Here is a 13,670-nt window from a genome sequence, read left to right as displayed (position 1 = left end):
TTGCGCAAAAGACAAAGAAAAAATACCGTGACAGACTATATATAAATACAAAAGTGAGCAACATGCATTTGCTCGCGTCGTCTTAGAGCGCATCGGGATATATCTTTAAGCTCTGGCTAAAGTTAGCTGAAGCACCCGGTATATCTTTACTGCTGGTTCGATAACAATGATTTCGATATCTTTTCTGCAAATGTTATAGCACTGGTGCTGGTAACTTTCAGTCATCTGCTTACTCATTCTCAAAAAATAAAAAATAAAGTGCAGAGATCATGATACGAAATACCCAGAGGATGCGAAATAAAACTTCAAAATAAACTTTATTCATGAAAAGCACACGTCAATACAAAAACTCCCGACACACTTGGTCGGCAGGAAATCGTTAAATATTCCACAAGCATTACGGCATAAACATGGCTAGTCTTACTTGTGCAGCCGCAGTGAAATGAACACCGTTAAATGCGAGGTTTCATTGCCTAATTACATTTCACGGGCAACAAACTAAAACGAAAGAAAAGATATATTATTGCTTTGTCGGACTCAATTTTAATTTATTTTCTGTTTCTACTATTTTATTCTTTATTTTAGCCGGAACATATCTTAGTTCTGGCTCCTCCTTATTAGGGAACGAAATAAAATTGAGTGCAATTTAATCTATATAATCTACCCACTAACCAGGTACAACGTAGACATCATATAGTGAGAAAACAGGTTAGTAAAGATATCAACAATTTTAAACTGTACGGCAGTCGCAAAAAGACGCAGGTCGTAAAAACAGCTGATCTAGACATTTCTCCCACGTCGACAAACGGAACCAATAATTCAGTTGCGAATGCTACACGGGATGTCTCATGGACCATGCTGCGAAATGGCTGGATAGCCGACAACTGGACTGTTGCCCGTGGTCTACCCTTAGGAGAACTAACAATGACGATTCATAACATAAGCATACGCGCTAGTATGAGACATACATATCAAAGCAAAAGGAAACCAGCATCACACTCAATGAGTGGCTTCACGGCCTAGCAGAAACTAATCCCATCGATCTGAACCTAATCAAATTCATGAAGCGCAAAATTTCGGCATATTATGGCAACTTTCTCACGTTCAGCAATGCCTACGGTCAGCTCTGTCGATATTTTTCATATACTTTCCGGCTAAAACTTTGCGACCCAATTCATGACATAGATTAACCGTTGGTAATAGACCGACCTGGAGTACGTCGCGAAAGAAATTTCGAGATTTATCTCTCTTTGTTTTCGCGCATTTCCGATGACTGCTTAATAAAATGAGCGCCAAATGATAAACGTATCATTGGGCGTGTTGTCCTGTCTGCTGCGCCGACATCTCAGTTAAGTAAATAAAAAGAAATATCACAACTGCTAAGATCTTGTCAGAACTGCCGCAAACGACAGTAAATAACAAACATATCACGTTAAGATATGTCAGGAACACAGCAAGGAACAAGAACAGCAATAAAACTGCTACATTTACATTGCATCTCCTTTGGTTATGAGGTAGGAATTAACACAAAAAAGAACAGCTAGCTTGTGTTATACACGAACAAGGAAGAGGCGCATATGATGTGTAGAAACAGTAAAGATTTGAATCTCAACACGGACGAACATACGCGAAATAAATTGAATATATAGGGCGTTAACTACTTGCTAACGCTGTTCGCAGATGAACATACGCGAGATAAATTGAATATATAGGCGTTAACTACTTGCTAACGCTGTTCGCAGATGAACTTACGCGAGATAAATTGAAGACATAAGGCGTTAACTACTTGCCAAGCCTTCCACAGATATACGTTCGGCTGGCCACAGAAGGAAGCTTTCATATAACCTCAACGCATATCCCCGACCGGCCCAACTTGGGCGTTGCTTCAGGAAAGGATTTGGAGAGAGACATCCGTAGGGACAGTTACAGGCGTGTTCACGTGTTCGACGTGTTCGCTGCACGCAAAACAAAGAAATATCTGTAACAACATAAGAGCCAATTTTATCAAGTGTGATTATTCGCAGCGAAGTACAAAGTGAGGAAAACATGCTAGCTCGCTTGTTAACCCTAAGAAACGTAGAGAAGGCTCAGAGTTAGCAGTGTGAGAAAGGCTTTTAATTGCAGAACGTTCACGACCGCTTTGTCACTTGCAGGTCCCAGCATGACGTTAATATGATGGCGTGAAGTATTTCTGATATGCAATGTCACATGATCGTTCGGAAATGAACGGATCTATATTGGAGCACAGTAGAGCGCCAAGAATGCTAGTCGAAGTGTCAACGTTCGTAACGGTCAGAAACAGCCGGCTTTGTATCGACGGAACTTTCGCTATGTATTTTCTAAGCGTCCGACTCAGCAAGGACAGCAAACTGACTAAGACCATATCGCACATTATAGCAAACGTCCCCACAGTGGAAAGCCACCAGGACAGCTTTGACCTCAAGGACAGTTCTCAAAACCACACAGCGCTAGCAGAAACGCAATCTGTGTATAGTTAAGGTTGACAGCAGTACGATAATGTTTTACAAATTCAGCCAATTGGCACTTTGCCAAGCGGCAGTGAAATGACGGCGAGTGACCCATCAGATGAGATTCGCTTAAGTTCAGACTGTTTACGCCATTATCCAAAATGCAGTGTCACAGAGACGTTCGCGAAACATGCGACATCATCACTGCAGTAACCTTAACACTGCAAACAACGACTCGAGGTGCTCTAACTTAAGAGCCTAGCTAGACAGCCCTTTCCAAGCACAGGTCCTAGTCGAAGAACGGCAGTGACGGTACCTGTCTAGAACTCTGCAAGCCAAAGTTCCCAAGAATATACAGACATCCAAATAGTTCTAAATACATGGGAACTTCTTGTAGTGTTCTACACTAAGAACTGCTAGAAAAATAAACCACGATGGAATGAGAAACAGCCTTATAGTCGCAGCAAGTACGCCATTCCTTGCCAATTGGAAGAACCTGCAGAGGAGCCATGTCGGCTGTTGTCACCAACTGCTGCAGCAAAATGTCAGCAGCACAGTCATCATAACGTCCTTCAACGCAAACACCCGGCAAGGGTGTTTCGTCGGTTTCGTCATTGTCAACATTCGCATCGGCAGGAGGAAGTCCTCAGGGCAACACTTTGGCTATCTCTGTGCCAAGAGCGAGCGCTAGGAGAGGAGCCACGCTTCTCGCTATCATCTTGTACATCTCCAGAGTCGGGCCCACGAACACGAAGTCATCGGGATACCCTTGAATCCTAGCGCACTCGCGCACGCTGAGCACCCTGTCCTCTTCGGGATGTATGACCGGTCCCTGCTTGCTCAGCGGTTCGGGGTTCGCGACGACGCCGTGCAGGTAGCCGTCCCATTGCAACCGACCGTAGACGCCGCTCCACTGGCCGCTGCGGTGGCCCGTGTGCACGAGGCTCCAAGGAATGAGCGTGTTCTCCTGGCGGTACATGGGGTCGCACTGAGCCCGGTCATCCTCGGCGCACGAGCACACGCCTCGCAGGCGCCCGTACGGGCTCGCCCAGCATTTGTGGGTGTAGATGAGGCGGTACGCGGTGGTGCCATCGCTCAGCTGGACCTCCCGGTTGGGCAAGTCGCGCCAGTCCGAACCGGGAGCCTTGGGAATGAGCGCTATCCTCGCCTGGGTCATAGGAGTCATCTTCTTGACCAAATCGGTGTCACTCGGTTCGAAACTTCTCTTGAGGAACCGGCAAAAGTCCGTCACCGACCCCGCTCGATTGCGGCTGCTGAGATCGCCGATGGCGTCCCTCAATGTGGTCCTAGGGTACGGCGCAGCCGACGTGGCCGCCAGAGGGCTCGCGTAAGCGCGGCCGTCAACAGCGAAGGACAAGTGCCTTTCCGGGACATCGAAGGCGTGCGTGGCCGCTGGAAAAGCGGGCAACTTCGCGAGTCCGCGCTTGGCGCCAAAGATCACGAGGCGTCGATGCCTCTGCGGCATACCATAGCAGCCGTCCTGGAGTATGCTGCAGGACGTCTGGTACCCAAGGTCCAGCAGGCACTTGAGTGCCAGGGCAAGCCCTGACCCGTTGTGATACTTGACTGCACGTCTCTCAGCCACGAGAACGACGTACAATGGGTCAAAGAACTCGCAGAAGCCCAGGAAGGTGACCAGCTGGGAGTTCGTTGGACCCTGTCCGTCGCTGTTCTTCCATGACTCGAACGATGGGCTTCCGCAAACCAGTCCGATCGTACCCCTCTTGATGCTTTCCAGGCAATCAGTCACCTTGCCCGCATGAAGATCTTGAAGTACCTTTGAAGGAGGCGAAAGAGGTGTGGCCGCGAGCGGAAAATTCAAGGAAAATGTCTCCAAGTGGTGCTCGTTATCACTGAGCGCGAGCACAGCTTCCACGACGCCAGACAGCGCCAGACCCAGAGACAAGCCCCCGCAACCGCAGTATACGTCGACGCTTTTGAGCAGAACGCCAGACGTAGGGGGGCTAGAAACAAGATGGAGACCAATCTGCTTCGCCTCGTTATCTGGCTCCGTATATGTGTCTTGTTCGGCGTCATAGCTCAGTGAAAAGTAGAACGGAGGCCGCACAGTGTCGAAACAGCTGCCCACAGTGCCACCAACGCTGTATACCACTTCACATGGTGCAACGACGTCCGTGTGAGCGATGGGGAAAGATCTTGGCGAGAGGTAAAGACGAAGCTTGTCTCTGGAACTTTTGTGGACTTCGTAATCTCTGTAGAAGGGCTGAACGATTAGAGGTGAGTCCACCATGCACCGCCGCTTCTTCCCGCCTGACTGAACAGGCAAAACAAAGCAAATTCGATACGGGTCCGGTGAGCTGCACTCCTCTTTCTCTGGAGGGTACAGAACCTTCCTGTACCTTTCTGTAAACTCGTCCCCGGACAGTCCCTGCACAGACGCATCTTCCGGGGTTGCGTCCCTTAGCTTCGAGTTCAGGGGCATGCGGATGGCACCAGGCTTCACGAAGAAGCAGCCACCTTCTTTATTCGGAACATTTGCGAACATCTTTGCGCACTTTCTTTGCTGAGAGCACATGCAACTAGGTCCTTCAGCGTCCGCTGCAGTGAAAGTGCACGTCGTCGCATGGCACAGGAATCTGTAGAAGAACTTGTGTTCTTTAAGCTCCGAAACGTCGTCGTCGGCAACGTCTGTGCCCCGGAAAACAACGCAGCAAACCTTCCCAATAGCTTCCAAGGGCACCGCGTCACATTCCGTCGTCGAAAAGAGTTCGTCACTGACATCAACAAAGGAACTGCCCAGAACTGTATCTTGGTAACGTCTGAACCAGATGACGTGGGCGAACTTCTTTCCCTCACTGTCGGCGTAAAGCTGCGTAACACGGCCAATGTTACGCTTAGTGTCGTACGGAGATGAAAGCACAATCACGTCGTCTCCGACGGACAGGCTCAGATCACTTCCAATACGACAGGACGAGTAAAAAATTTTCCCCGCAGTCGTCTCCAACAGATCTCCAGTCCAGGCACAGTCAATGCGATAGCGTTTAAAGAATTCCCTCCGCGCGAAGGGTTCATCGGGTAGCCTCGAGATTTCGTGGTCCATGGAGTCGGTGCCCGCGCAGTCGACACTGTCCGGGAGATGCCTCTGCTGGCATCGCCTCCGAATGCAGCACTGCTTGAGCGTGCCGGGTCCTCCGTACTTTTTCATGTTGCGGCAAAAAACACACAACTTGCATTCGGGTGCCAGGCAGGCTTCGCACAGGCCACACCTGTACTTCCTCAGAAGCCCCGATTTCTTTGCAGAACTGTCAGTAGCCTTGCGGAGTTTTCCCAGTGTCATGTACACCGCGGGCATGACAAATTCCACTTTCGGCTCGAGCTTCTTGATTTCCTTTCGCACCACTGACGGCAGCGTTCGTCCTTTGGGCACGTCTCTTATGAAAGCTCCAGTGACACGCATAAGCTCGCGGATGAAGGCAGTGTCCAGCAGCGGTGTGTCCTTGTAGGCGGCGTCACCCGCAGCATCGTAAGCCTGAACGTGATCCACCACGAACTGCGAGTGCCGATGCAACGTCTCCATCGAGAAAGGACCCACGTCGCTTGGCAGGTCGACCAGGGACTCGAGGTGGTGCATAACGTCGTCGAAGCTCGCGTCGCCACCGCACTCGATGAGCTTTTCCAGGATGCCTCTCATCAGGTAGGTCTTCTCTTGCATGCGCTTTACGTACGGCTCGTACTGAGCGCTGGGTGTCATGAGCACGTACTCGGCGTGCTCTGTTGTCAGGCCGAGCACGACATTGGCGCCACCGTCGTAGCCCGTGGTCCACCAAGACACGATGGGACCTGCCCTCGCGACAACCACACTGTCCTGGACTCCGGGGTCTTCGGCGCAGATGCTTTTCACGTGACCGCTAAGGTAGAGGGTCACGTCGGCCTCGATTAGGCCACCGTCGAAGGGGCACACGTGACCATGCTGGTCATACAAAGTGAACAGCGTGATTTTAAATTGAGGTTGCTCCGTGAGCACGTCCTGATTGCAAAGCGACGACGTGAGCCGAGGGTCGATGATGGCAACGAACTCTTCCACAGCATCTTCAGGGTCACCCTGTCAGAGTCAAGAAAGACGAGCGAGAGCTGTTAATTATTCAACCGTTGTGTGTGTTTCATGGTTAATCAAAGAACGGCAAATGAACTGGGGCGTTCATATGCGTAAAAGTAGCATATATTAAATCCTGAGGTTGTACGCGCCAAAACTACGATACGATTTTGAGTCACGCAGCAGTCGGAAACTCCGGAATAATTTTGACCTCCTGGGGTCTTAAAGTACACTAAATGCACGGTACACGGACGTATTGGCGTTTCGCCCCCATCATGATGTGGCCGTCGCGGCGGGGGTTTGATCCTGCAACCTTCGACTGAACAGCGCAACGCCAAGGCCACTACGCCCTCAAGGCGGGTGCTGTAGCGTATGGGTGCCACGCTTGGATAGAGGCACTTGAATTCTTGCTTTTGGTTATTCGGCGCTCACTCTACATCGCATTCATTAATATGCATATACACTACTGTACTGAATCTTAGGGAGGCGCATAACCTATCTACCTGGAACTGTTTAGCCGGCTGCAAAAAACGCGTAGTAATACTTACGCGTTGATTGAAAACGACCAATTTCCATTGTGCATACTTATATTGTGTCTTACGAGCACTCACGTACGAGGCAGAAACCTGGAGGCTTACGAAGAGGGTTTTACTTAAATTGAGGACGACGCAACGAGCTATGGAAAGAAGAATGATGGGTGCAACCTTAAGGGATAAGAAAAGAGCAGATTGGGTGAGGGAACAAAGCCGAGTTAATGACATCTTAGTTGAAATCAAGAAAAAGAAATGGGCATGGGCTGGACACGTAATGAGGAGGGAAGATAACCGATGGTCATTAAGGGTTACGGACTGGATTCCAAGGGAAGGGAAGCGTAGCAGGGGGCGGCAGAAAGTTAGGTGGGCGGATGAGATTAAGAAGTTTGTGGGGACAACATGGCCACAATTAGTACATGACCGGTGCAGTTCGAGAAGAATGGGAGGGGCCTTTTCCCTGCAGTGGGCGTAACCAGGCTGATGGTGATGACACTTATATTACCTACACGTAATAAGAGAGCCTACTCCTTTCCTCCTCTCTCGCTTGTGGGAGCCGACGCGGTGCTGCTTAAATGTACTGTCATCGCGTGCCGTGAAACTATGCGGAAATATTGCAGTTCGCTCTGTGAAATAGTTATATGACGGTTATATGACGGCGAGCGGAGACCCGCGCCGAGTAACGGCGACTTCGAGGATGACGTAGGCCCTCGTCGGGGCGCGCGCGCGCCCAGCTGCAGGCATAAATAAAGTTGTCTCCAATCCAATATATGACGTCAGTTAAGACAAGGACGTTGTGGAACCAATGTGCAGTCTTTGGGTGCAGCATTAACTACAGAAAACGGAAGATGCTGGTTTCGCAGACATGCAACAAGCATCACCATCGGCAATGTGTGTGTGAGAACTATTTTGGCTGCGTCGCTTCCGACTTAAAACGTGACTGAAAGTGCGGCTTGGACATGCGATCGCGTGGCGCGGGAACATGATTGCTAGCATATGACCTACTCAATGCAACCACGAAACATCTATGCCCTAATCGTTATTATCGTTGCGTGGCAAATATACACACCAAAGGGTGTACATTTGTTTAGGAGTGTTTTATGAACTGCACTATACACTCTTAGAAAAATTTACGCCCTTTGGGGCTTATCTTGTCCCACAACGATAATTGTCATGTCTTGCCCGCGTTTCCTTTCTTTAACACTGCGAGCCCGGTACTTCCCAGTCACGAACGGCATGCGCGTTATGCAGTGTGACGCAGCATTCTCGACAGGAAAGTAGCGAGCGCCGAGTTTTCAAGAAAGGAAACGCAAGCTAGGCAGATGACGATTATTGTTGTGGGACAAATATACACCCCAAAGGGTGCAACCGTTTTAAGACTGTACACTCTAAAAACAGTTCCACCCTTTGGGGTGTATATCTGTCCCACCACAATAATCGTCATCTGTCTTGCCCGCGTTTCCTTTCTTTAACACTGCGAGCCCGGTACTTCCCAGTCACGAACGGCATGCGCGTTATCAGTGTGACGCAGCATTCTCGACAGGAAAGTAGCGAGCGCCGAGTTTTCAAGAAAGGAAACGCAAGCAAGCCAGATGACGATTATTGTTGTGGGACAAATATACACCCCAAAGGGTGCAACCGTTTTAAGACTGTACACTCTAAAAACAGTTCCACCCTTTGGGGTGTATATCTGTCCCACCACAATAATCGTCATCTGTCTTGCCCGCGTTTCCTTTCTTTAACACTGCGAGCCCGGTACTTCCCAGTCACGAACGGCATGCGCGTTATGCAGTGTGACGCAGCATTCTCGACAGGAAAGTAGCGAGCGCCGAGTTTTCAAGAAAGGAAACGCAAGCAAGCCAGATGACGATTATTGTTGTGGGACAAATATACACCCCAAAGGGTGCAACCGTTTTAAGACTGTACACTCTAAAAACAGTTCCACCCTTTGGGGTGTATATCTGTCCCACCACAATAATCGTCATCTGTCTTGCCCGCGTTTCCTTTAACACTGCGAGCCCGGTACTTCCCAGTCACGAACGGCATGCGCGTTATCAGTGTGACGCAGCATTATCGACAGGAAAGTAGCGAGCGCCGAGTTTTCAAGAAAGGAAACGCAAGCTAGGCAGATGACGATTATTGTTGTGGGACAAATATACACCCCAAAGGGTGCAACCGTTTAAAGAGTGTAGAAACAGTTGCACCCTTTGGGGCGTATATTTTCCACACAGCAATAATTGTCATCTGTCTTGTTCGCATTTCCTTTCTTGAAAACGCTGCGGTCGTTACTTTTCTGTCGAGAATGCTCTGTCGACATGCTGATAACTGATAACACGCATGCCGTTCGTGACTTGGAAGCACCGGGCTCGCAGGGTTAAAGAAAGGAAATGTGGGCAATTAAGACAGATGACGATTATTGTTGTGTGGTAAATATAAAACCCAAAGGGTGCAACTGTCTTTAGAATGACCATTACTGCTACACTCTAAAAAAATTTACACCCTTTGGGGTGTATACCTGCCACGCAACAATAATCGTCACCTGCCTTACTTGCGTTTCCTTTCTTGAAAACGCCGCGCCCGGTACTTTCCTTTCGGTAATGCTATGTCATGCTGATAACGCGCACACCGCTTGTTACTTGGAAGTACCGGTCTCACAGCGTTAAAGAAATGAAATGCGGGCAATACAGATGACGCTTATTGTTGTGTGGCAAGATACGACTCAAAGGGTGCAAACATTTCTTAGAGTGTATTACAGCCAGGCAAAGCACAGGGGGAATGTTTCAATGGGGGAACATTCGCGAAACGAATGCATATACGTATACTCAATGGATCTCCGAGGCTATTGCACAGCTTCAAATGGGGGCGCACGTATCGCACTGGGCTGCGTGCAGATTCTTAGGATACACCGGTCTCAGCGGAGCGTACCGTAAATGCTAGGCCTAAAACTACATCTACAATAGCGCCACAAGCACACTGTGCGGAACCCATGGACTCACTTTGAAGAAGACAACTTCTGAAGGGTTGAGCCTCTTCCGGCAGTCTTTGCACCAAGTCACTCTGTCGATGTCATCAGCGGCGACAGGCAAAGTTCCTTGAAGCGATGCCGGTGAGCGGCCGGCATCTTTGGCCTTTTCCTTCTTGGCAGGAGGAGCACCCTCGTCGTCGTACCGAAGAGGCTTACGCACGACCCTCTTGCCGGAACTCTCACGGCAAGCACCCTTCCGTGCACTCGTCCCGGCCCCCTTGGGTGTAGTTGCTGCGTCGGGGTGGCTCGCGCTCGTCGTCATCGACGGCGGCGAAGACGCTTGGGAAAACTCGTTGTCACTGGACACTTTTTTCATCCGCTGCTTCTTGGGGGCGCTTGATTTTGTTCCGTGGCCCACGCGTGACGATGCCTTAACATGGCCACTCGGCCCTGCACACTTTTCATCGTCGTCTGTCTTGCCTGACGACGTCGAAGGCGACGCGTCGTCACTGGACTGCAGTGCAGACTTCTTGCGGGCCCTTGCTCTGCCACTAGTTCTTACGGGCGACGGAGATGCGGACCCCGTCTCACGGTCGCTCGGCACTGTGCGCTTCTCGATACGACTTGGCTTGGCAGAAGAAGACGAAGATGTGGACGGTAAAACGTTGTCGTCATTCAGCGCCGAAGAGCTTTCGTGGACGTTCGCTTTGGTGCTAGCATCCACCTGTGACAGGGACGACGAAAACGACGTTCCGATATTCTTCACTGGAGACTGCAGTGACGTCATTAGGCTGCAGGAAGCCCCCTCGATGTGTACTGTGACCTCCTCGAAGATTTCTGCGTTGCCTTCAGTGAGTGAACGCGCCTCGTTATTGAGCAGGTCAAAATCTTCGAGGCCGCCTTCACTGTCGGTTTTGTCGCTCACGACGCTTGTGTTCAGTTTCACTTGTGGTTCTTCAGTTTTGACAATGATTGGCAAGTGTCCCGTGAGTGAGCTTGTAGCGAGATCCTCACCTGCACAGCGTAACAAAGTAAATCAAAACAGTAACCTGAGGAAAACAAAATCAAAGCTTCGTCTCTGTAAACAAAAAATAACAGATAAGAAAAGAAAAGGAAAGTAAGAAAGAAAGAAAAAAATGAAAAATAAAATCCCGTGGTGATTTAGTGGTATGGTATGGTATAACGAACTTTAATAATGTCCTGAAGATCAACCCCTAGGTTTACGCAGGCGGCTCCCACGTCGGGACAGTAAGGTTTAACCTTACCGCCGTATTGTGGGCCTTCCGGACGGCCTGTACTTGATCGAAAGGAACTCCACTGTGTAGGACTCGCCGCCCCCAGTCTCCCTCCTTGTCACAGTCTGTGAAAGACAGAGGACACTGCCAAAGCATTTGATCTTAATATTATACAGGAGGAGAACAAGGACCAATTACTTACGTATAATGAAATCACGAGGCATTACTACATGAACAGAAGGGAATTCCCAGTGCCACACGCTAAGCTCAATAAAGCTCAAGCGGTGACGCTGAGATTGTTGCAGACAAGAACTTATGCAAGTCTAAACTTTATTTAGACTGGCGAGCAATCGTAGCACAAACCGATACATCCATTTTGAAGACAGCGTCTCCCTTGGCGAGTTACTCCCACTATTCTCTATCGTGTATGTGTGTTTCTAGCTTCTTTCGCGGCAAGCTATCTAATCGCATACTCGACTGGTCGTTTCGGAGCGCTCTATACCGCTCTCGCCAGCACCGTTGTCCTCCGTTGGTCGAAAAAAAAGAGCGAGCTTTGCGTTCGGGGGTTCCTTTCGATGGCTGTCTTCCCGCGTAGAGGGCTTTCCGGCACTCAGAACAATGGAAGAAAGAAAGAGGAACCAAAAAAAAAAACACTATAAGGGCGCATCACGCCACTCGGGAAGCCTCGGCCGGCCAACCTTGACGCTGCTTTTCCCTCCGGGGCCTCCACGTACGCGGTGGCTATCGGGAACGAATAGAACCACAGGGAATTGTCGGAGAATTCAAGAGATTCGTTGGTTCATGATCAACGTTTACGCAAGCTTACAGCCGCCCGCTTCTGATCTATCAAGTCGACATTCTGCACTTTTCGTCTTATGTTTTACGACAGTTACTTGTACTTGCTTTAGATTCGAGTCATAATGCTTTGACAGCAAATCACTGTGACATATGGACGCTGTTTCCAAGATCCCTGCTCGGTATCGTCGCTCATAACAAAAGTCATAACAAGAGTGGGTGTATTAGGTGGACATGAAGTCCGAGAATTTACGGCGGCCGCCCTGATCAAGTTCATGCTCGCTGCCAGATTTCAGAGGCCATATATTACGAAAGATGGCGACAAAACGCTTCGCGTCTTAAAGTAGGCGACTAGAAGCTACCACTTGGCTATCACGTGACGAGGGTCTAAACTACTTTATATTTTGATTACTAGGCTTCAAAACTGCCGCGTGAAGCTCCCTCCTACTAGGTTTCTTTCTTTTCTTCCATGCTCCGAGCCCCGTCGTCGGAGCATTCGTCGAGATTGCGATCCCTTTCCCGCCACGTCACCACAACACAGCGTAACCGCTGTTGACGACGGTCAACCATAACCTGGGCCATTCCATGGTGGCGTCTCAACAATTGCTGGTCCCATCTGAGCGTCCAACCTCGTTTACTGACAACACCGGGAGTTTTGGCAATAAAAAAAAAAGCAATGGAGGAAGGAAAAAGATAGGAGGGAGCATACCGCAACGCGACTGAAGCCAGCCCTGGTGGCCGAAGACGTGATCGCACGTCAAAGTGCGCAGTTTGTTTTAGTGTTCCCGCTCTGCAGGCAGAACCACGGCAGAGCAGCTGAACAAGCGCGCACCGAATAAAAACTACTGGCGCAACTACTGAGAACCAAACGTCTCAGCAAATCTCGATTCTTGCTCTTGATCTTCACGCAAGAGGTCACGTGTTAGGCCACCACTGTGACTTCACGGAGCGTTCGCTTGGCAAGACTGGCTGCGTGACGTAATGCTCCATCCGACATTTTTCCTTCCTCTACGGAAATATTGCACGTTTTCAACAGTCATGTCGTTTTGCATCTGCCATCTCCTTCTCCGACAGCGAATCACACTTTCGGTTTGCGTGCTTGTCCTCAGCCGCCGAGTCCGAGGAACGCCGGATCTGCCTGAATCTGATACGGAAGTTGGAGGCGACCAGTCAGGAGATACCACAGGAAAGGCAACGAGAATACAAACCAAAGGGATGGGGAGGGGATGCAGGGACAGCCATTGCTTAACCTGATACGAAATATATATTATCTGCCTCGCCTAAGGCGGAAACCTAAACAAAAGCCAGCTAGAGAAGAGGAGCGATTAACTTTCAGCGTACACACGTGACCTCCATCCTAAGCTGATCCGAAGGAACCCAGCGCAAACAAAGACACGGACAATGGCGCAAGGAGCAACAGGACAGGCACTAGACTCGCTAACTCAGGTCATTTCATTTCCTTTTACCTTATTCGTTCTACTCTTCAATAAAAGTTACAAGTACATCCCCTATGCATTCTCTGACTTCACATGTGTTGGTTTCAAGCAGTAATTGGCGTCATTATTGGGCTGTCGCTCCAGAGTACTGACCGGTCTCAAACCA

The 13,670-nt window shown here is 49.5% G+C and overlaps 2 protein-coding genes across 11 annotated transcripts in view; one reads left to right on the top strand and one right to left on the bottom strand.

Annotated features, from left to right (window-relative positions):
• The window catches only part of LOC139060796 (uncharacterized), a 172,159-nt gene that overhangs the window by 73,744 nt on the left and 84,745 nt on the right, over positions 1-13,670 (top strand). The gene's annotated exons all lie outside the window — the stretch shown is intronic.
• LOC139060795 (DNA (cytosine-5)-methyltransferase 1-like) overlaps positions 299-13,670 on the bottom strand; it is a 118,061-nt gene continuing 104,689 nt past the window's right edge. For all 10 annotated transcript variants that reach the window (XM_070539951.1, XM_070539950.1, XM_070539945.1 and 7 more), the window contains 2 exons: positions 10,070-11,052; positions 299-6,552 (listed from right to left, as the gene is read on the bottom strand). In XM_070539951.1, the coding sequence (XP_070396052.1) occupies positions 3,115-6,552; positions 10,070-11,052 (4,421 nt within the window). In that variant the 3' untranslated portion in view covers positions 299-3,114. The remainder of the gene's footprint in view (positions 6,553-10,069; positions 11,053-13,670) is intronic.

This window comes from Dermacentor albipictus, chromosome 6 (genome assembly GCF_038994185.2).
Source record: "Dermacentor albipictus isolate Rhodes 1998 colony chromosome 6, USDA_Dalb.pri_finalv2, whole genome shotgun sequence".
Lineage (NCBI taxonomy): Eukaryota > Metazoa > Arthropoda > Arachnida > Ixodida > Ixodidae > Dermacentor > Dermacentor albipictus.
This window is presented reverse-complemented; position numbering and strand designations above follow the sequence as displayed.